At 41.0% G+C, this 14,261-nt stretch overlaps 1 protein-coding gene across 1 annotated transcript in view; it reads left to right on the top strand.

The window, feature by feature from the left end:
* Positions 1–14,003, top strand: part of LOC127630673 (choline dehydrogenase, mitochondrial-like) — a 51,134-nt gene extending 37,131 nt beyond the window's left edge. The window contains exons 4-7 of the mRNA XM_052108317.1: positions 867–1,001; positions 4,289–4,431; positions 9,925–10,027; positions 11,931–14,003. Coding sequence (XP_051964277.1) covers positions 867–1,001; positions 4,289–4,431; positions 9,925–10,027; positions 11,931–12,349 — 800 coding nt within the window. The 3' untranslated portion in view covers positions 12,350–14,003. The remainder of the gene's footprint in view (positions 1–866; positions 1,002–4,288; positions 4,432–9,924; positions 10,028–11,930) is intronic.
* The last annotated feature ends 258 nt before the right edge of the window (positions 14,004–14,261 follow it).

Here is a 14,261-nt window from a genome sequence, read left to right as displayed (position 1 = left end):
ATTAAAAAAATATCTTATATAATTCTATATTTATTTAATAATTTAATATAACATTATTCAGAGAGGTTAATGTCATTACATTGAACAGAAATTTGACATAATATACATTAAAAAGACTAGAAACACCCTATTTCATATGGAAATATGACCCAGTCCTTGTCTTGTGCTCCCCGTGGACTGCCTGTCTGCCCCTTGTGCCCCCGTGGACTGCCTGCCTACCCTCTGTGCCCCCTTGGAATTTCTGTCTGCCCTCTGTGCCCCCTTGGTCTGCCTGTCTACCCCTTGTGCCCCCTTGGACTGTCTGGTTTCTCTGTGTGCTCTCCGTGGTCTGCCAGTCCCCCCCTCATTCCTTGGACGATTTTGTTTTGTTTTGTTTAGGATCGTCTGGAATCCGATCCTTTGAGGGGGGGTTATGTTACGATCCCTGGTTGTCTGCCCTGTGTTTTCCGCGTCACCGTCACCATGTTTCCTGGTCCTCAACATTGTGTCATTGTTCGCACCTGTTTGTCGTTTGTTATCATCATGTCTCTGTGCATTTAAACCCCGCTGTTCCTCCATTCCCTTGTCGTTCGTTGTTCTGACTGTTTTGATGTTTTGCCCATGTACCGATGTCTACTCTGTCTCCTGTCTCAGCCGTGTTCATCCTGTTATGTTTTCCTAGTTCATGTGCCCGTGTTTTAGTTTCTGTTTACCCATCGTGGCAGTTTCCTTTGTTCCTGTCTGTTTATTTTCACCTTTGTTCAATAAACCCGCATTTAGATCCCACTCCTTGTCTGCCCTCGTCTGCACCCATAACACTCATAATGATGAACCAACGTGTGTGTGTGTGTGTGTGTGTGTGTGTGTGTGTGTGTGTGTGTGCGCAGGTGTGGGCAGAAATCTTCAGGATCATTTGGAGTTGTATGTTCAGCATCAGTGCACTCAACCCATCACACTGTATAAAGCACAGAAGCCTTTTCTCATGCTAAAGATCGGTCTGGAGTGGCTCCTGAAATACACAGGTGAAATCACATTCATGGGACACTACAACTGAACACTGTGAGTGAATCTCATGAAACCTGTCAAGAACATATCTGACTCATATTTCCCCCCAAAATCTAATTCTTTTGCATAAAGAAAATGCAGATTTTTTGGAATGATAAACACATTTCCACAAAATAATTTATATTTTATTGTATTTATGCATCATAGAATGTGTTATTCTGCCTTTTATTTTATTCTAACATATATATATATATATAATAATTGTATCTCAAAAATCTTTTTTATTTTAAGTTTTTTAAGGTTTAAGAATCATGGGAATTACAAAAAAAAATACAAATAATAATACAAATTAAAACATCCAAAAGTTATGTAATGAAATTGTGCTTAATTAAGATAACGATAAAAATGAATATCATAATGCAAACGTTTATGGACTTTCTTTAACATATCATTTTTATATGTATTTTTAGATGAAATATGACCTGGAAATGTTTTTGTGAGACTCGTTTATTTGATCATTTGACCCTTCGCTAAGGCCCGCCTTAAAAGTGCTGCTGACCAATCCTGTCTTAGCAACTGTTACCCTGCCACCATTACTCTGACATGTGTTTGCTATTTTCCAATGACAGCCTATGGAAGTAATGTGTGTTTGAGTATTTTTAAGGGGGATTTTATCAAAATAATCCCAAAAATTTAAAACAAGTTGTTGCCAGGTCATTTGTAATAGTGACACTATTTACCCAGACAGGATACATTTTTTTTCTTTTTTTTTTGTCATCTGCAATGACTACATTTGCTCCAGGTAAATTAATGCAAATAACTTAACATTTATTTATTTATTTATTGATTCAATTCATAGTAAATAAACAGTTCACAGTGTAACGTTGCCACATAAGTGAAGCTTATTTATAATAATTGAAATTGACTAAATTGTTGGTTGTCAATTAATTAATTGCTTTGCCCGGTAATCTGTATTGCCCTTATTGTTGTGAGATTGACGCCGATGTTTACATGTTCTCGCGATCACTTCCCGTGACGTCTCGTCACGTTTCCACGGCCCACTGTACGTAAAGACGTCTGGCAATACGTTAAAGGATGCTCTACCTGTCAGAGATACAAACATGACAATACAAAACCAAGCGGATTCTTACAGCATACGCAAGTTACGGAACCAGGTCACGCTTGGGGGATGGATTTCATGGGACCTTTCCCGACCAGTAAGAAACAAAACGCTTACCTACTGGTGTTAGTTGATTATTACACCAAATGGGTAGAGTTGTTCCCCCTTCGAGACAGTAAGACTCCTAAGATCGTCAAAATTCTCAGGGAGGAGATCTTTACCCGATGGGGGTGCCAAAGTACATCATATCTGACCGGGGAGCCCAATTCACCTCCAATGTGCTCGCAGAGCTCTGCAAATCCTGGGGAAGTATTCAAAAACTCACTACCAGCTATCACCCTCAAACAAACGGAAAGAATTAACAGGACGTTAAAAATGATGATTGCGTCATATGTGGGACAACATCATGAGAGATGGGACCAGTGGTTGCCTGAATTAAGATTTGCTATCAACACAGCACATCAAGAAACTACAGGTAGAGCTCCTGCTGAATTAATGATGGGCAGACAGCTACATGGTCCACTAGAGAGGTTAATCCTCAAAAACCCCACGCCGGACCAAACATCGTATAGTCTGATTGAAAGACAAAGAATCATGGCAGAGGAAGTAAAGCTGCGAGTAGGAGTGCAACACGCCAGACAAGCTAGATACTACAATGCTCGACGGAAGGATGCGCAATTCCAGCCGGGAGATCTAGTCTGGATAAAAACTCACCCTCTCTCATCTTCTTCCAATAAATACTCTGCCAAGCTAGCGCCCAAGTGGGAGGGACCGGCTGAAATAAAAAAAACAATGGGGCCAATAAATTACACAGTTGGTTGGGGTGACCCATATAAAACAGACAATATAAATGTGGTAAACCTGAAACGTTGGTACGGACAATCTCCTCCGATGCCGAAGGCTGGGGGGGGGGGGGATTTATGTAACGTTGCCACATAAGGGAAGCTTATTTATAATAATTGAAATTGACTAAATTGTTAGTTGTCAGTTAATGAATTGCTTTGCCCGGTAATCTGTATCCCTTACTGTTGTGAGATTGACGCCGATGTTTACATGTTCTCGCGATCACTTCCCGTGACGTCTCGTCACGTTTCCACGCGACATGTAAACAGGAAATACGAGGAGTGGGGGATATAAGGAAGCGGTATTCCGGTACTCGAGAGAGCTGTAACCTTCTCTCAAACCTTCGACCAAGCAATTGGATTATCTTTTTTGCGGGCTGTTTTTTGGAGCATGTACATGCCGTTCCTTGGAGGAATTACGGATAGCGATCGCTAGGAATCTCATTCTGTTGGGACTTATAACAGTCACCCTTTTCACATTGATCTTGCTCACGGACTGAACATATCTCCGGTGAGACCGATCTTACACTGTTTGTTTGTACACGCTGGATTTTCAGACTGTAGTTACCTCCATACCGGACATTCTTACATTCACACACATATATATATATATATATATATATATATATATATATATATCTGTCTCAGTCATTGTCATGCCATTATATGTTTTGTATACTTTTCCTTTAATGTAAATACACTTGGGTTTATTGTTCATATATCCGCGTTTGTGTAGTTTCTTCCTCAACTCTATCATTTTAGAACAGCACCGTTCCCTTTTTTTGTGTTATACCCCTTATTTATTTAGGGGAGTGTTACAACAGTACCAACATGAGTGTGTTATGAGATGTTATAAACAGCTCTGTTCACTTACGCTAATGTTATTAGATGTGTAATCACTATTAAATGAACTTTTGCTCTTTTCAAGTGACTGTAATAATCGTTTGCCTTGATATTGATTCACAGTTTTTAATCAAATTGCTGTGTAATTTAACAATCTACTTAAAAAACTTTAGATAAATATGCATTACAATGTCACTCTTCATACCAGATTAAATATAATCCGTTCCTTGTATGAGAATATTTGGCCAAAAACTGCATCGTTCATGGCAGTCTCCTATTTATTCCAGTGGGGAGTTCTGCTGAGCTTGTCAGAGCAAGTGACCGTAACCAAGGGGGGCGGAGCTTAGCGAAGGGTCAGTTGCACTGATAAAAGGTTTTCAGTCTGTTCAATAGAAAAAGAGAGATGTAATATTTACTCTTCAGTGTACAGAAAATAATGAAAGAGATGTGAATGTTCTCTGTTCTTAGAGTTTCTTCATCAATCGTGTGTTGTCTGTAGGTTATGGTGCTACAGCTCATTTGGAGAGCGGTGGTTTCATTCGCAGTTGTCCTGGGGTTTCTCATCCTGATATTCAGTTCCACTTCCTGCCCTCTCAGGTCATCGATCACGGACGTGTTAAATCCAAGATCGAAGCTTTTCAGGTCTGTGAAGTTTTAAGACTATAGTTCTTCATGTTAATGTTATATGCGTGTATTTGTATGACTGTCACTAATCCAAGACTGTTTTTGTTCTCTGTGTTCACCATTTTCTTAACTCAAACAATTAAACCAAACCAAATCAAATAATAAACCAGTTCTCCCATGAAACCATTCTCTGTTGACCTCTCTCATCAACAAGACATTTCTGTCCGCAGAACTGACACTCACTAGATGTTTTTTGTTTTTGGCACAATTCGGAGTAAATTCTACTTTAGACTGTTGTGTGTGAAAATCCCAGGAGGTCAGCAGTTACAGAAATACTCCAATCAGCCCGTCTGACACCAACAAACTTCCATGTGATTATCTAATCAGCTAATCATGTGGCAGCAGTGCAGTGCATAAAATCATGCAGATATGGGTCAGGAGCTTCAGTTAATGTTCACATCAACATTTTCCTAGTCGACTAGTAGTTGTTAATTTAACCATTAGTTGACTAGTCGTCGCACGTTTATGATATTAATTTAATTGCTTATATATTGGAGGGCATCAGAAAATGGTTTGAGTTCCAGGGCTGAGAAAGAATGTTATAAGTAACATTGCTAACACTGTTCTACATTACAGAGAAATACTAAACAGTAATAATGAGCATTTAAAATATACATTTTACAAGCGCACGCCCAAAGCGAGCCTCAACAACACTGGGAAAACGGTAATGATCCTGAATGTGTTGGAAAAACCAGCAAGAGGCTGTCTGGACATTGTGTTAATTTATAGAGAGAAATGCACATTCGGGTTGAGCAAACAGACGATGATCTCAGGATCAATGATGGTCAGAGTGATCACCAATAGGTTGATGTTTTTGGCGATGACAAGACGATATTTGGCTTGTTTTCCCATTCATTTATTAAATTATTATTATTATTAATATTATTAGGCTGTTATTATTATCAAATTAATATTACAAATAATTTGCCTTGCAGAACACAGAAGCGCGTTTGAAGAAACACTCTTTCTTATATTATTAAGAACAGATGACAGAAAAGCCGTCTATGCACATGGATGTTTGTACGGTGGTGTGCAGTCTCATGGAACACGTGCATGTAAAATGTTCTCACTCTTTGTTTCTGTCTTCTGTCGTTTTATGACATCTCAGCTCAGGTGGTGTTTTGAGTTCAGTTAACTTTATATCCACAGAGTAGTTAATTGTGAACACAATTCTGCAGCCTGTAAAATAATACATAATATATAAAAAAAATACAAAAACACCTCGAACCATGATTTATATTTCAGTGATTATTATCATAATTATAATTATTATTTTTACATTTATAATTGTTTTAATAATTTTCCACCTGCATGTTTAGACAGATTCTTGCCTGACGTTAAATGGAAAGGTGGTTACATACAATATATATATTATTATTTTGTTCACTTTGATCGTTAGTGAATGAGGGAACGAGACCTTGTGTTGAAGAAGCGACACTAGGGGTCTCTCTTGAGAGCCTCGTGCAACTCTGAACTTGAGAAAAGGCCAATGAGAAATTGGTAGACAGAATTTGCATGTCCCGCCCCCTGGCATACGGGTATAAAGGGAGGGAAATGCGTCTGTCCATTCAGGATTTTGCCCTGAGGAGCCGAGAATGAGGTTCGGACGTAACAGTGGCTCGGTTCAGTGACGTGGCCGGGAGGACACAACGTCTCGTTCCCTCCATCAGGGAACAGAGGTTACAATAGTAACCTAGACGTTCCCCGTCTGTCGCTCACTTAGACGTTGCGTGCAGTTGCATGCCAAGGCGACAGGCCGCGCCAGACTGCACGTACCCTTCCCCAACACCCCATAAGATTGTCATAACCTTCTGGTTCCCTACACCTCGAAGGGGGAAACAAGGCAACGTGCCAAGCATGGGAGCAAGCCACGCAAGCCGCGCTTTTTCTCTCTCTGTGTTTCTCGGATGGAGCTTAAAGCGGGTGGGGCCAACTTAACACTATCACACACATTGGGGAAGGCGTTCTTTTCCAATTCCTATTCTTTCAGGGGGAAAAGACCCTGCGGAGACCACACCTGCCCAGGCTGGGGGAGGTAAAGAGTGGTGAAATACATCACATGGGTTTCCAGGTTGCATGTGGAAAATGGCACGGTGGGAGATCCTACCTATTGAGAGGGAGGAGTTGCTACAAACAAAGCGACTGGGGACAGCGGGGACCGCCCAAGGGAGACGTGGGTCCGCTTGCAAGGGGCCATACCACATATACACACAGGGGGATAAGTCCACACGGGGGCCTGTCTTGTGGAGCACCTATTCCAGTACAGAGTAGTTTGAGTACTCGTAGTGGGTCTGGTCCGGGAACTCCGCTGAATTCACGAACCAGAGGGCTAGGGAGGAGTCATCCAGGGAGCCGAGGTAGTGGGATCTCCTGGGTTAAGAGCACACGAGATCGCCTCAGTGGAGAGGAAAGGCACTAGATGCAAGCGGTGCACCCGGTCAGTTGTTACCGCGTTACCGAGTTCTACCGGCTCGTCGAGTGTGCTTGGACCTGCAAGGAGGCGGATACGGCCTGGGAGTGATAGGCCAATGAAATGGCGTCAACTACCCAGTGGGAAAGCCTCTGTTTGGAGACAGAGTTCCCTTTCCGCTGTCCACCAAAACAGACAAAGAGCTGTTTAGAACGTCTAAAGCTCTGCATGCGGTCCACATAAGTACGCAGGGCGTGCACTGAACACAGCAAGAAGGGGCTGAGTCTGCCTCCTCCTGGGGCAGCGCTTGCAGATTCACTACCTGGTCCTTGAAGGGAGTCGTAGGAACCTTGGGCACGTAGCCCAGTCGTGGTCTTAGGACGACGTGAGTGTCTGCCGGACCGAACTCCAGGCAAGTATCGCTGACAGAGAACGCTTGCAGGTCCCCAACCCACTTGATGGAAGCGAGCGCGATCAGGAGGGCCGTCTTCAGGGAGAGGGCTTGAGCTCAACTGATTCTAGCGGCTCGAAGTTGGATCTCTGAAGGCCCAAGAGGACCACTGAGAGATCCCAGGAGGGGAACAGGCTTGGCCGGTGAGGGTTCAACCTCCGGGCGCCTTTAAGGTACCTGATAATCAAGTCGTGCTTACCCAAAGACTTGCCGTCTACTGCATCGTGATGGGCCGCGATAGCGGCAACATACACCTTCAAGGTGGAGGGGGACAGCCTCCCCTCCATCCTCTCCTGCAGGAATGAGAGCACTGACCCGACTGCACACCTCTGTGGGTCTTCAGACCGGGAAGAACACCAATAAGCGCCACTTCAGGGCGTAAAGTTGCCTGGTAGAAGGAGCTCTGGCTTTGTTGATCGTGTCTACGACAGCAGGTTGTAGGCCACTTAGATCTTCGGCATCTCATCCTGGGGCCAGATGTGGAAGGTTGCAGAGGTCTGGGCGTGGATGCCAGAGCGTGCCACGTCCCTGAGAAAGAAGGTCCTTCCTCAGGGGAATTCACCAGGGAGGGGCTGTCGCGAGGAGCACGAGATCCGAGAACCAAGACCGAGTGGGCCACTAGGGTGCCACCAGAATGACTTGTTCCTCATCTTCCCTGACCTTGCACAGCACCCGTGCAATAAGGCTCACTGGGGGAAATGCGTACTTGTGCAGCCTCCTGGGCCAGCTGTGTGCCAGTGCGTCTGTCCCGAGGGAAGCCTCCATTCGGGAGTACCAGAGCGGGCAATGAAAGGTCTCTCGGGAGACGAACAGGTCTACCTGTTACCCAATCAGCTGGACCGACTTGAGTCGCTGCTGTCTCCAAAGTAGGAGATGGCGGCCGAGTTGTGACATATGACGGGAGCGCACGCCACCTTGGCGATTTATGTACATTACCATTGTGGTGCTGTCTGAACGGATCAAGATGTGCTTGCCCCAAACTAGCGGGAGGAATCTCCGAAGGGCAAGAATTACAGCCAGCAACTCTAGGCAGTTGGTGTGCCAATGCAGTGGGGACCCTTTCCAGAGGCCAGTGGCTGCATGCCCGTTGCACACGGTGCCCCAACCCTGTTTGGAGGCATCTGTGGTGACCAGAACGCATCGAGACACCTGCTGTAAATGGACTCCTGTCCATAGATAACAGAGGTCTGTCCAGGGTTTGAAAGTCTGGCGACGGGGGTGATGAGCACACTGTGCGTGCCGCTTCGCCATGCCCATCTCGGGACTCGAGTCTGGAGCCATTGAGACTGAGTCTAACTCATGCAGAGAAAAGAGATGCTGTGAACTGAGTCGAGCTTGCTCTTTTCCCAGTTGACCTGAAGCCCTAGGTGGCTGAGGTGCCTGAGCACCCAGTGGACGCATAGTAACTCTCGGGAGTGGGCCAGGATGAGCCAGTCGTCGAGGTAGTTGAGTATGCGAGGATATTCTCATCGACTAACATTTGGTCGACTATTAGGGGGCAGCCCTAATTATCACACACAACAGTCTCTAGAATCTACTCCAAATGTTGCCAAAAACAAACAAAAATCATCCAGTGAACGGTAGTTCTGTGGACAGAAACACCTTGTTGATGTGAGAAGTCAACAGAGAATGGCCAGACTGATTCAAACTGACAAAGTCGACAGTAACTCAGATAAGTCAAGTCAAGTCAATTTTATTTGTATAGCGCCTTTCACAACACACATCAGTTCAAAGCAGCTTTATAGCAGATCAGGCATTAACAGACGATAAAACTGTAATGTCTATAATGTTGATGAATCGACTGTGGCAAGGAACACAAAACTCCATAAGATGTTGATTAACGGAGAAAAATCAACTTGGGAGAAACCAGACTCACTGTGGAGGCAAGTTCCCCTCTGGCTAACATCATGAATATAATGTAAATATTACTTATGTATAAAGTCATGGTTTAAAATTATTAAACTAAGTAAGTGTTAAGGGTCAGTGTTTAAACATTGATTTTGTTTGAAATGTAAGATTAATGACCAATGTCTTTGAAGTCCATCCTGGATTAACTGCAGAAGTTCACATAAGTGCAATTGTTTCTAGAAATCAGAATAAGATTGCTGGCAATGGCATATGCCTGCATTAATCTGAATTCTGTGTCATGAAAACACCTTATTCAAAATATAGTTCATTTCTCATATCTGCATGCCCAAACTAAAGTAATATTTTTTTTTTACAAACAATAATAGAAATTATCATAAATCTTACATCCAGGATATCAATAAGTATGAATGAATCTCCAATAACATTTCATAATATTGATTATCATTTATATAGGAAATTATCATGTTCTTTGCCTAACCAGAATATAGACATAAATGGAAAATTGTATCTATGTAAACGTGGTTATTCTTTTAAAAGATGCTTTTAAATGAATTCAATCATTGAGTAATATTGCATTCCTGACACTAGACATTTGGCTCTCACAAAATTATATTTGGCCCTCAAATATACACGGTTGTGTAGCAAATTAAACATTTCTCATTTGACCATATAATTGTGAGTTTTTGTTCAGTTCATTGTGAATTGTGTGTGATGGTTATAGGTGCACGTTGGACCCATTAGGAGCACGAGTGTCGGTTGGATCAAACTCAAGAGTAAAGAACCGCATGCCCACCCCATCATCCAACCCAACTACCTCTCCACGGGTTAGTTTACCCTGTTTACTCTGTTTCTGACATATTTATATCAGCTGAGTCCTCAGGCAAATTAGTATTAAATGAAATGTTGTTCTCTGTTAATGCATTCTATTGATTATCTAAGCAATGTGTTTAGGGGCCAAACACCATTTGTACATGGTGTACAAATGTATACTGAAGGCCCTTAATGGTTTTGTATCATTATTATTATTTGTATTTTTAAGGATTTTTTTTTTTTATTATTATTTTTATTATTCTTACTTTATCTTGTGCAGACCAAAACAAAAGACGTAGAGAGCTGAAACTTTGAGGGAAGGTAGTCCCCCAGAGTTCTACAGTGTATCAAAGTTTGGGCTCAATCGTCCTCAAGATGGCGCTATAGTTATCATTTTTACATTTTGGCCCATAACTTCTAAACCGTTTGTCGCACACTCAAATGTCTTACATCGCTGGATTCCTTGGCCAATTTCATTTCTGTCATGAACATTTTTGCGCTAATTTGCATAATAAATCCTCATAGGCTGTATGTCCAATTTGCATGAAAATGTGTTTGTCTACTATGGTCCCTCCTGACAAAAATGTATCAAAAGAATTTTGATTTGTCAAAGCGTTACGAAGATATAAGCCAACGAATTGGTCAGGCGTTATCCATTTTGTACATATTGACCAATATCTACCAAACAAAAAGGCCAAATGTTACGATACTTGATACACATAGACAACAGGACATTCTGAGGACGCAATCAAAGTCGTGAAAAATTTGCATATGGGGGTCGCTACAACTAAAAAATGATCATATCTCCGCAACTGTATTATCAATGAAGTATGCTTCTTGTAGGGGCCAAATGCTTACATATTCTACAATATGGCTCAGACAAATAAAAAAACATGGCCGCCAGCAGCCAATCATATTTCAGCAAAATGACTATATAAATGGTGTGTAAATTATTGTATATTATCCAATGATACCTGTTATTGTGAACTACATCTAGGACTCCCTAGGTCAATAATTATCAAAGAAAAGTTTAATTTAAGTATTTATTTTGTTATTTAGGTGTTGCATTTATCATGTGGGTTTGACCAAGTGTAACCAAAAGCCTATAATTCCTAAAATAAATATTTTAATTTCTAAAACCTTTTTGGAGGTTGTGTGCTTTGTGGCTTTATAGCAGTTAAAAAGTAAAAATACAATGACCACCATAACAATTATCCTGTTTCAGGATTGTTGATAACAAGACATCAGTCACCAGTTTGCAAATTCAGCAACTTACAAAGTACATATACAAATACAAATACAGTCATTTTTTGCATACTTTGAAAGTTCTTAAAAGCCTTGAACCCTGACAATATATATATTTCTTCATTATGTTCTGACTTGGGAGTCTATGGCTGCTCATAGAGGTTTGATTAAAAATGATGAAATTTGGCACATTACTATCATGCCAGATTTGTCTAGCTCAAACTCTCTAGCGCTACCAATAGTTCAAAGATGCTAATAAAAAAACATTCCGAAAGTGAAGCAAATTGAAAAACGATGTGGATACTATGCTGAAAAAATCTAATCGTATATCAGCCTACAATGGTTTAAGCAGGTTAAGATTGTCTTACAGCCTGACCAGCTGAAAGTGTCCAACCCCCTATAAAGTCAGCCAGTAGACCAGTAAACCACCTCAAGCTGGTTTAATATGTTTTTTTTTTCTTAGCAGGGTAACCCTGGAACCTTGCCCTGAGTATCAACTTTATGACTGTGTCCCCTTAAACTTGTCAATAAAAGTTACAGTTGCTCACATCTTTTGAACAGATCCTAAACCCATATTTCTGCTGTCTTCTGATTCTTTGGATGGAGCTCCAGCACTCCTGTTCTTGCTTTAACTCGATTTCATCTGTGTTTTCATTGCTCACCTTCCCACAGACACTGACGTTTTGGAGTTCAGAGAAAGTGTGAAGCTCACACGAGAAATCTTCGCTCAAAAAGCCTTCGACCCGTTCCGTGGCCCCGAGGTGCTGCCCGGCCCTGCTGTCCAATCAGATGCAGAGATTGACGCATTTGTTCGGCAAAAGGCGGACAGCGCATACCACCCCTCCTGCACATGTAAGATGGGCAGAGCATCTGACGTCATGGCGGTGGTGGATTCCGAGCTGCGCGTGTACGGTTTGGAGGGGCTGAGGGTGGTGGACGCGTCTGTCATGCCCAGCGTTGTGAGTGGCAACTTGAACGCCCCCACGATAATGATCGCGGAGAAAGCAGCAGATGCCATTAAAGGGCTTCCCTCACTCCACGACACGCAAGTGCCTGTTTACCAGCCTGCCAGTCTACACACACAGAGATAACAATGACATTTTGCCTGGACCAGATTTGATCATACATTTAAAGGGATTGTTCAACCAAAAATGTTTAATCACCCTCATGTTGTTTCAAACCTACATGACTTTCTTAATTTTGTCGAACACGACCACATCTGTAAAGCACAAAAACACATAAGAAGCATAATATAAGTAGTCCATATGACTTGTGCGCTATATATTCCAAGTCTTCTGAAGTCATTCGACACAAATTGAAGTGGATATTCACTTCTGTTGAAGCTCTCAAATCTAATTTCTAAATTACGAGTAAATGCTAGTTACGAAACACATGAGATTTATTTAAGAATCAATTATTAATATTATATTAATCCACAGTGCGATACAGATACCGTCTCAGATTACACAAACCTTCTCGCAACAGACACAGAGCATGCAAGTTCATTGTCTTACAGTGACACCTAGTGGCCTGGAAGCTGCATCATTCAAAATCAATAGTTTTCAGTTACAGGTGCCAATAAACCAGGATTCATATAATCATTGAATGAAAGTGTCCTATAACAGGGCAGTTACTGAGATAAAGCCAATGGTATTCAGCTTTTCATATGATTTTAACATGTAGAATAAAAGAGCTTTTATAAGGTTACTGATATGATTCAACTCTTCATCTCACATGAGGGGTCATGATTTCATACATATGTTTCAATATTACTATTCATTTCTTTTAAATCAAGAAAAAAGTGACTGAGTTCACCTTTAAATTAAGAAAGTTAAAGCTTTCGCATTCACCACCTGTGACACTAAATAGGATTAGTGGGTTTAAGTAGTTTGTATAATGGTACGTGTGTGTATGGTCAAAAAGCCAGTTTTCTTGCCTTGTATTAATCAAATATCTACACAACTTTAAAGTGTCATACACAATGCTGGAGTCCTGTAAACAGCCAGTACAGAGTGTCTTCAATTCTGATGTGCACTACAATAATCCATTTAGTTATAAAAAGGATAACGATTACTATCAGGAGCACAACGTGATGTGATGTAATCTGTAAGTGCCTTGATTTGAGTTGTAACAGTGATGAATGTACAGTCATGTGATCAGGGAACCTATCATACCATCATACATACTTTGTAATGATAAATGCAGTTTACTTTTATTTAATTTCTTAAATGAAAGTTACTCAATCACACAGTGGTTGAGTATTGATCAATACTCCCACCCAAATTAGACCCTGGCCCACCCAGAATATTAGTTTTTTTTTTACTTCAAATACATATTTTTAAAATTGTGTAAAAATGCATAAATTCTGATTTCTGGACCATCCATTTTTATTGAGGCCCACCTAAAAGAAATTTCCTGGCTACGCCTTGATTGACAGCTAAGATTTATTGCATATATTTTACCATTAAGAACACCTTTGCAATTATGGATGATAATCATTGATAATTATGAAAGAAACATTTCATTGGCTGACTAACAATAGGACAATTTATGACAAAGTATCTATCTATGCAAATCACTGTTTATTGTTTACAGTGAGAGAGAGATTTTTTGCTTTTTCTTTAACATTTCAAGATTTTTATGCTGGTACAATGGTTTTTTTATTTACTTTTATTAAATTGGATTTAATGAATTGTAATAATGAGAAAATGAGTAATGTACAAAATGCACATAAAAACACTTTGACAGAAACAAGCTGTCTCATCAGTCGTTTTTATGATTGAACCTGTACACATGATGCCATCATATAATAATTCAATGAAGTCTCTGGCAAAATGTATTTGGATTTGCTTTTCAGATAAGCATGTTAATCGTCAGTCCGGGTAGATGATGGTTAACACTCGGCTGGAAATAACCTGCACAACTCCAATGACTTCTGCTTTGTTTTTATTGAAATAATGGCTTGTAGTCAACTGAAATTCTGATCATTATAACAGCATTTAA

The sequence above is a fragment of the Xyrauchen texanus genome, chromosome 37, assembly GCF_025860055.1.
Source record: "Xyrauchen texanus isolate HMW12.3.18 chromosome 37, RBS_HiC_50CHRs, whole genome shotgun sequence".
Taxonomy (NCBI): domain Eukaryota; kingdom Metazoa; phylum Chordata; class Actinopteri; order Cypriniformes; family Catostomidae; genus Xyrauchen; species Xyrauchen texanus.
Note: the sequence above shows the minus strand (reverse complement) of the source record. Positions and strands in the feature narration are given on the sequence as shown.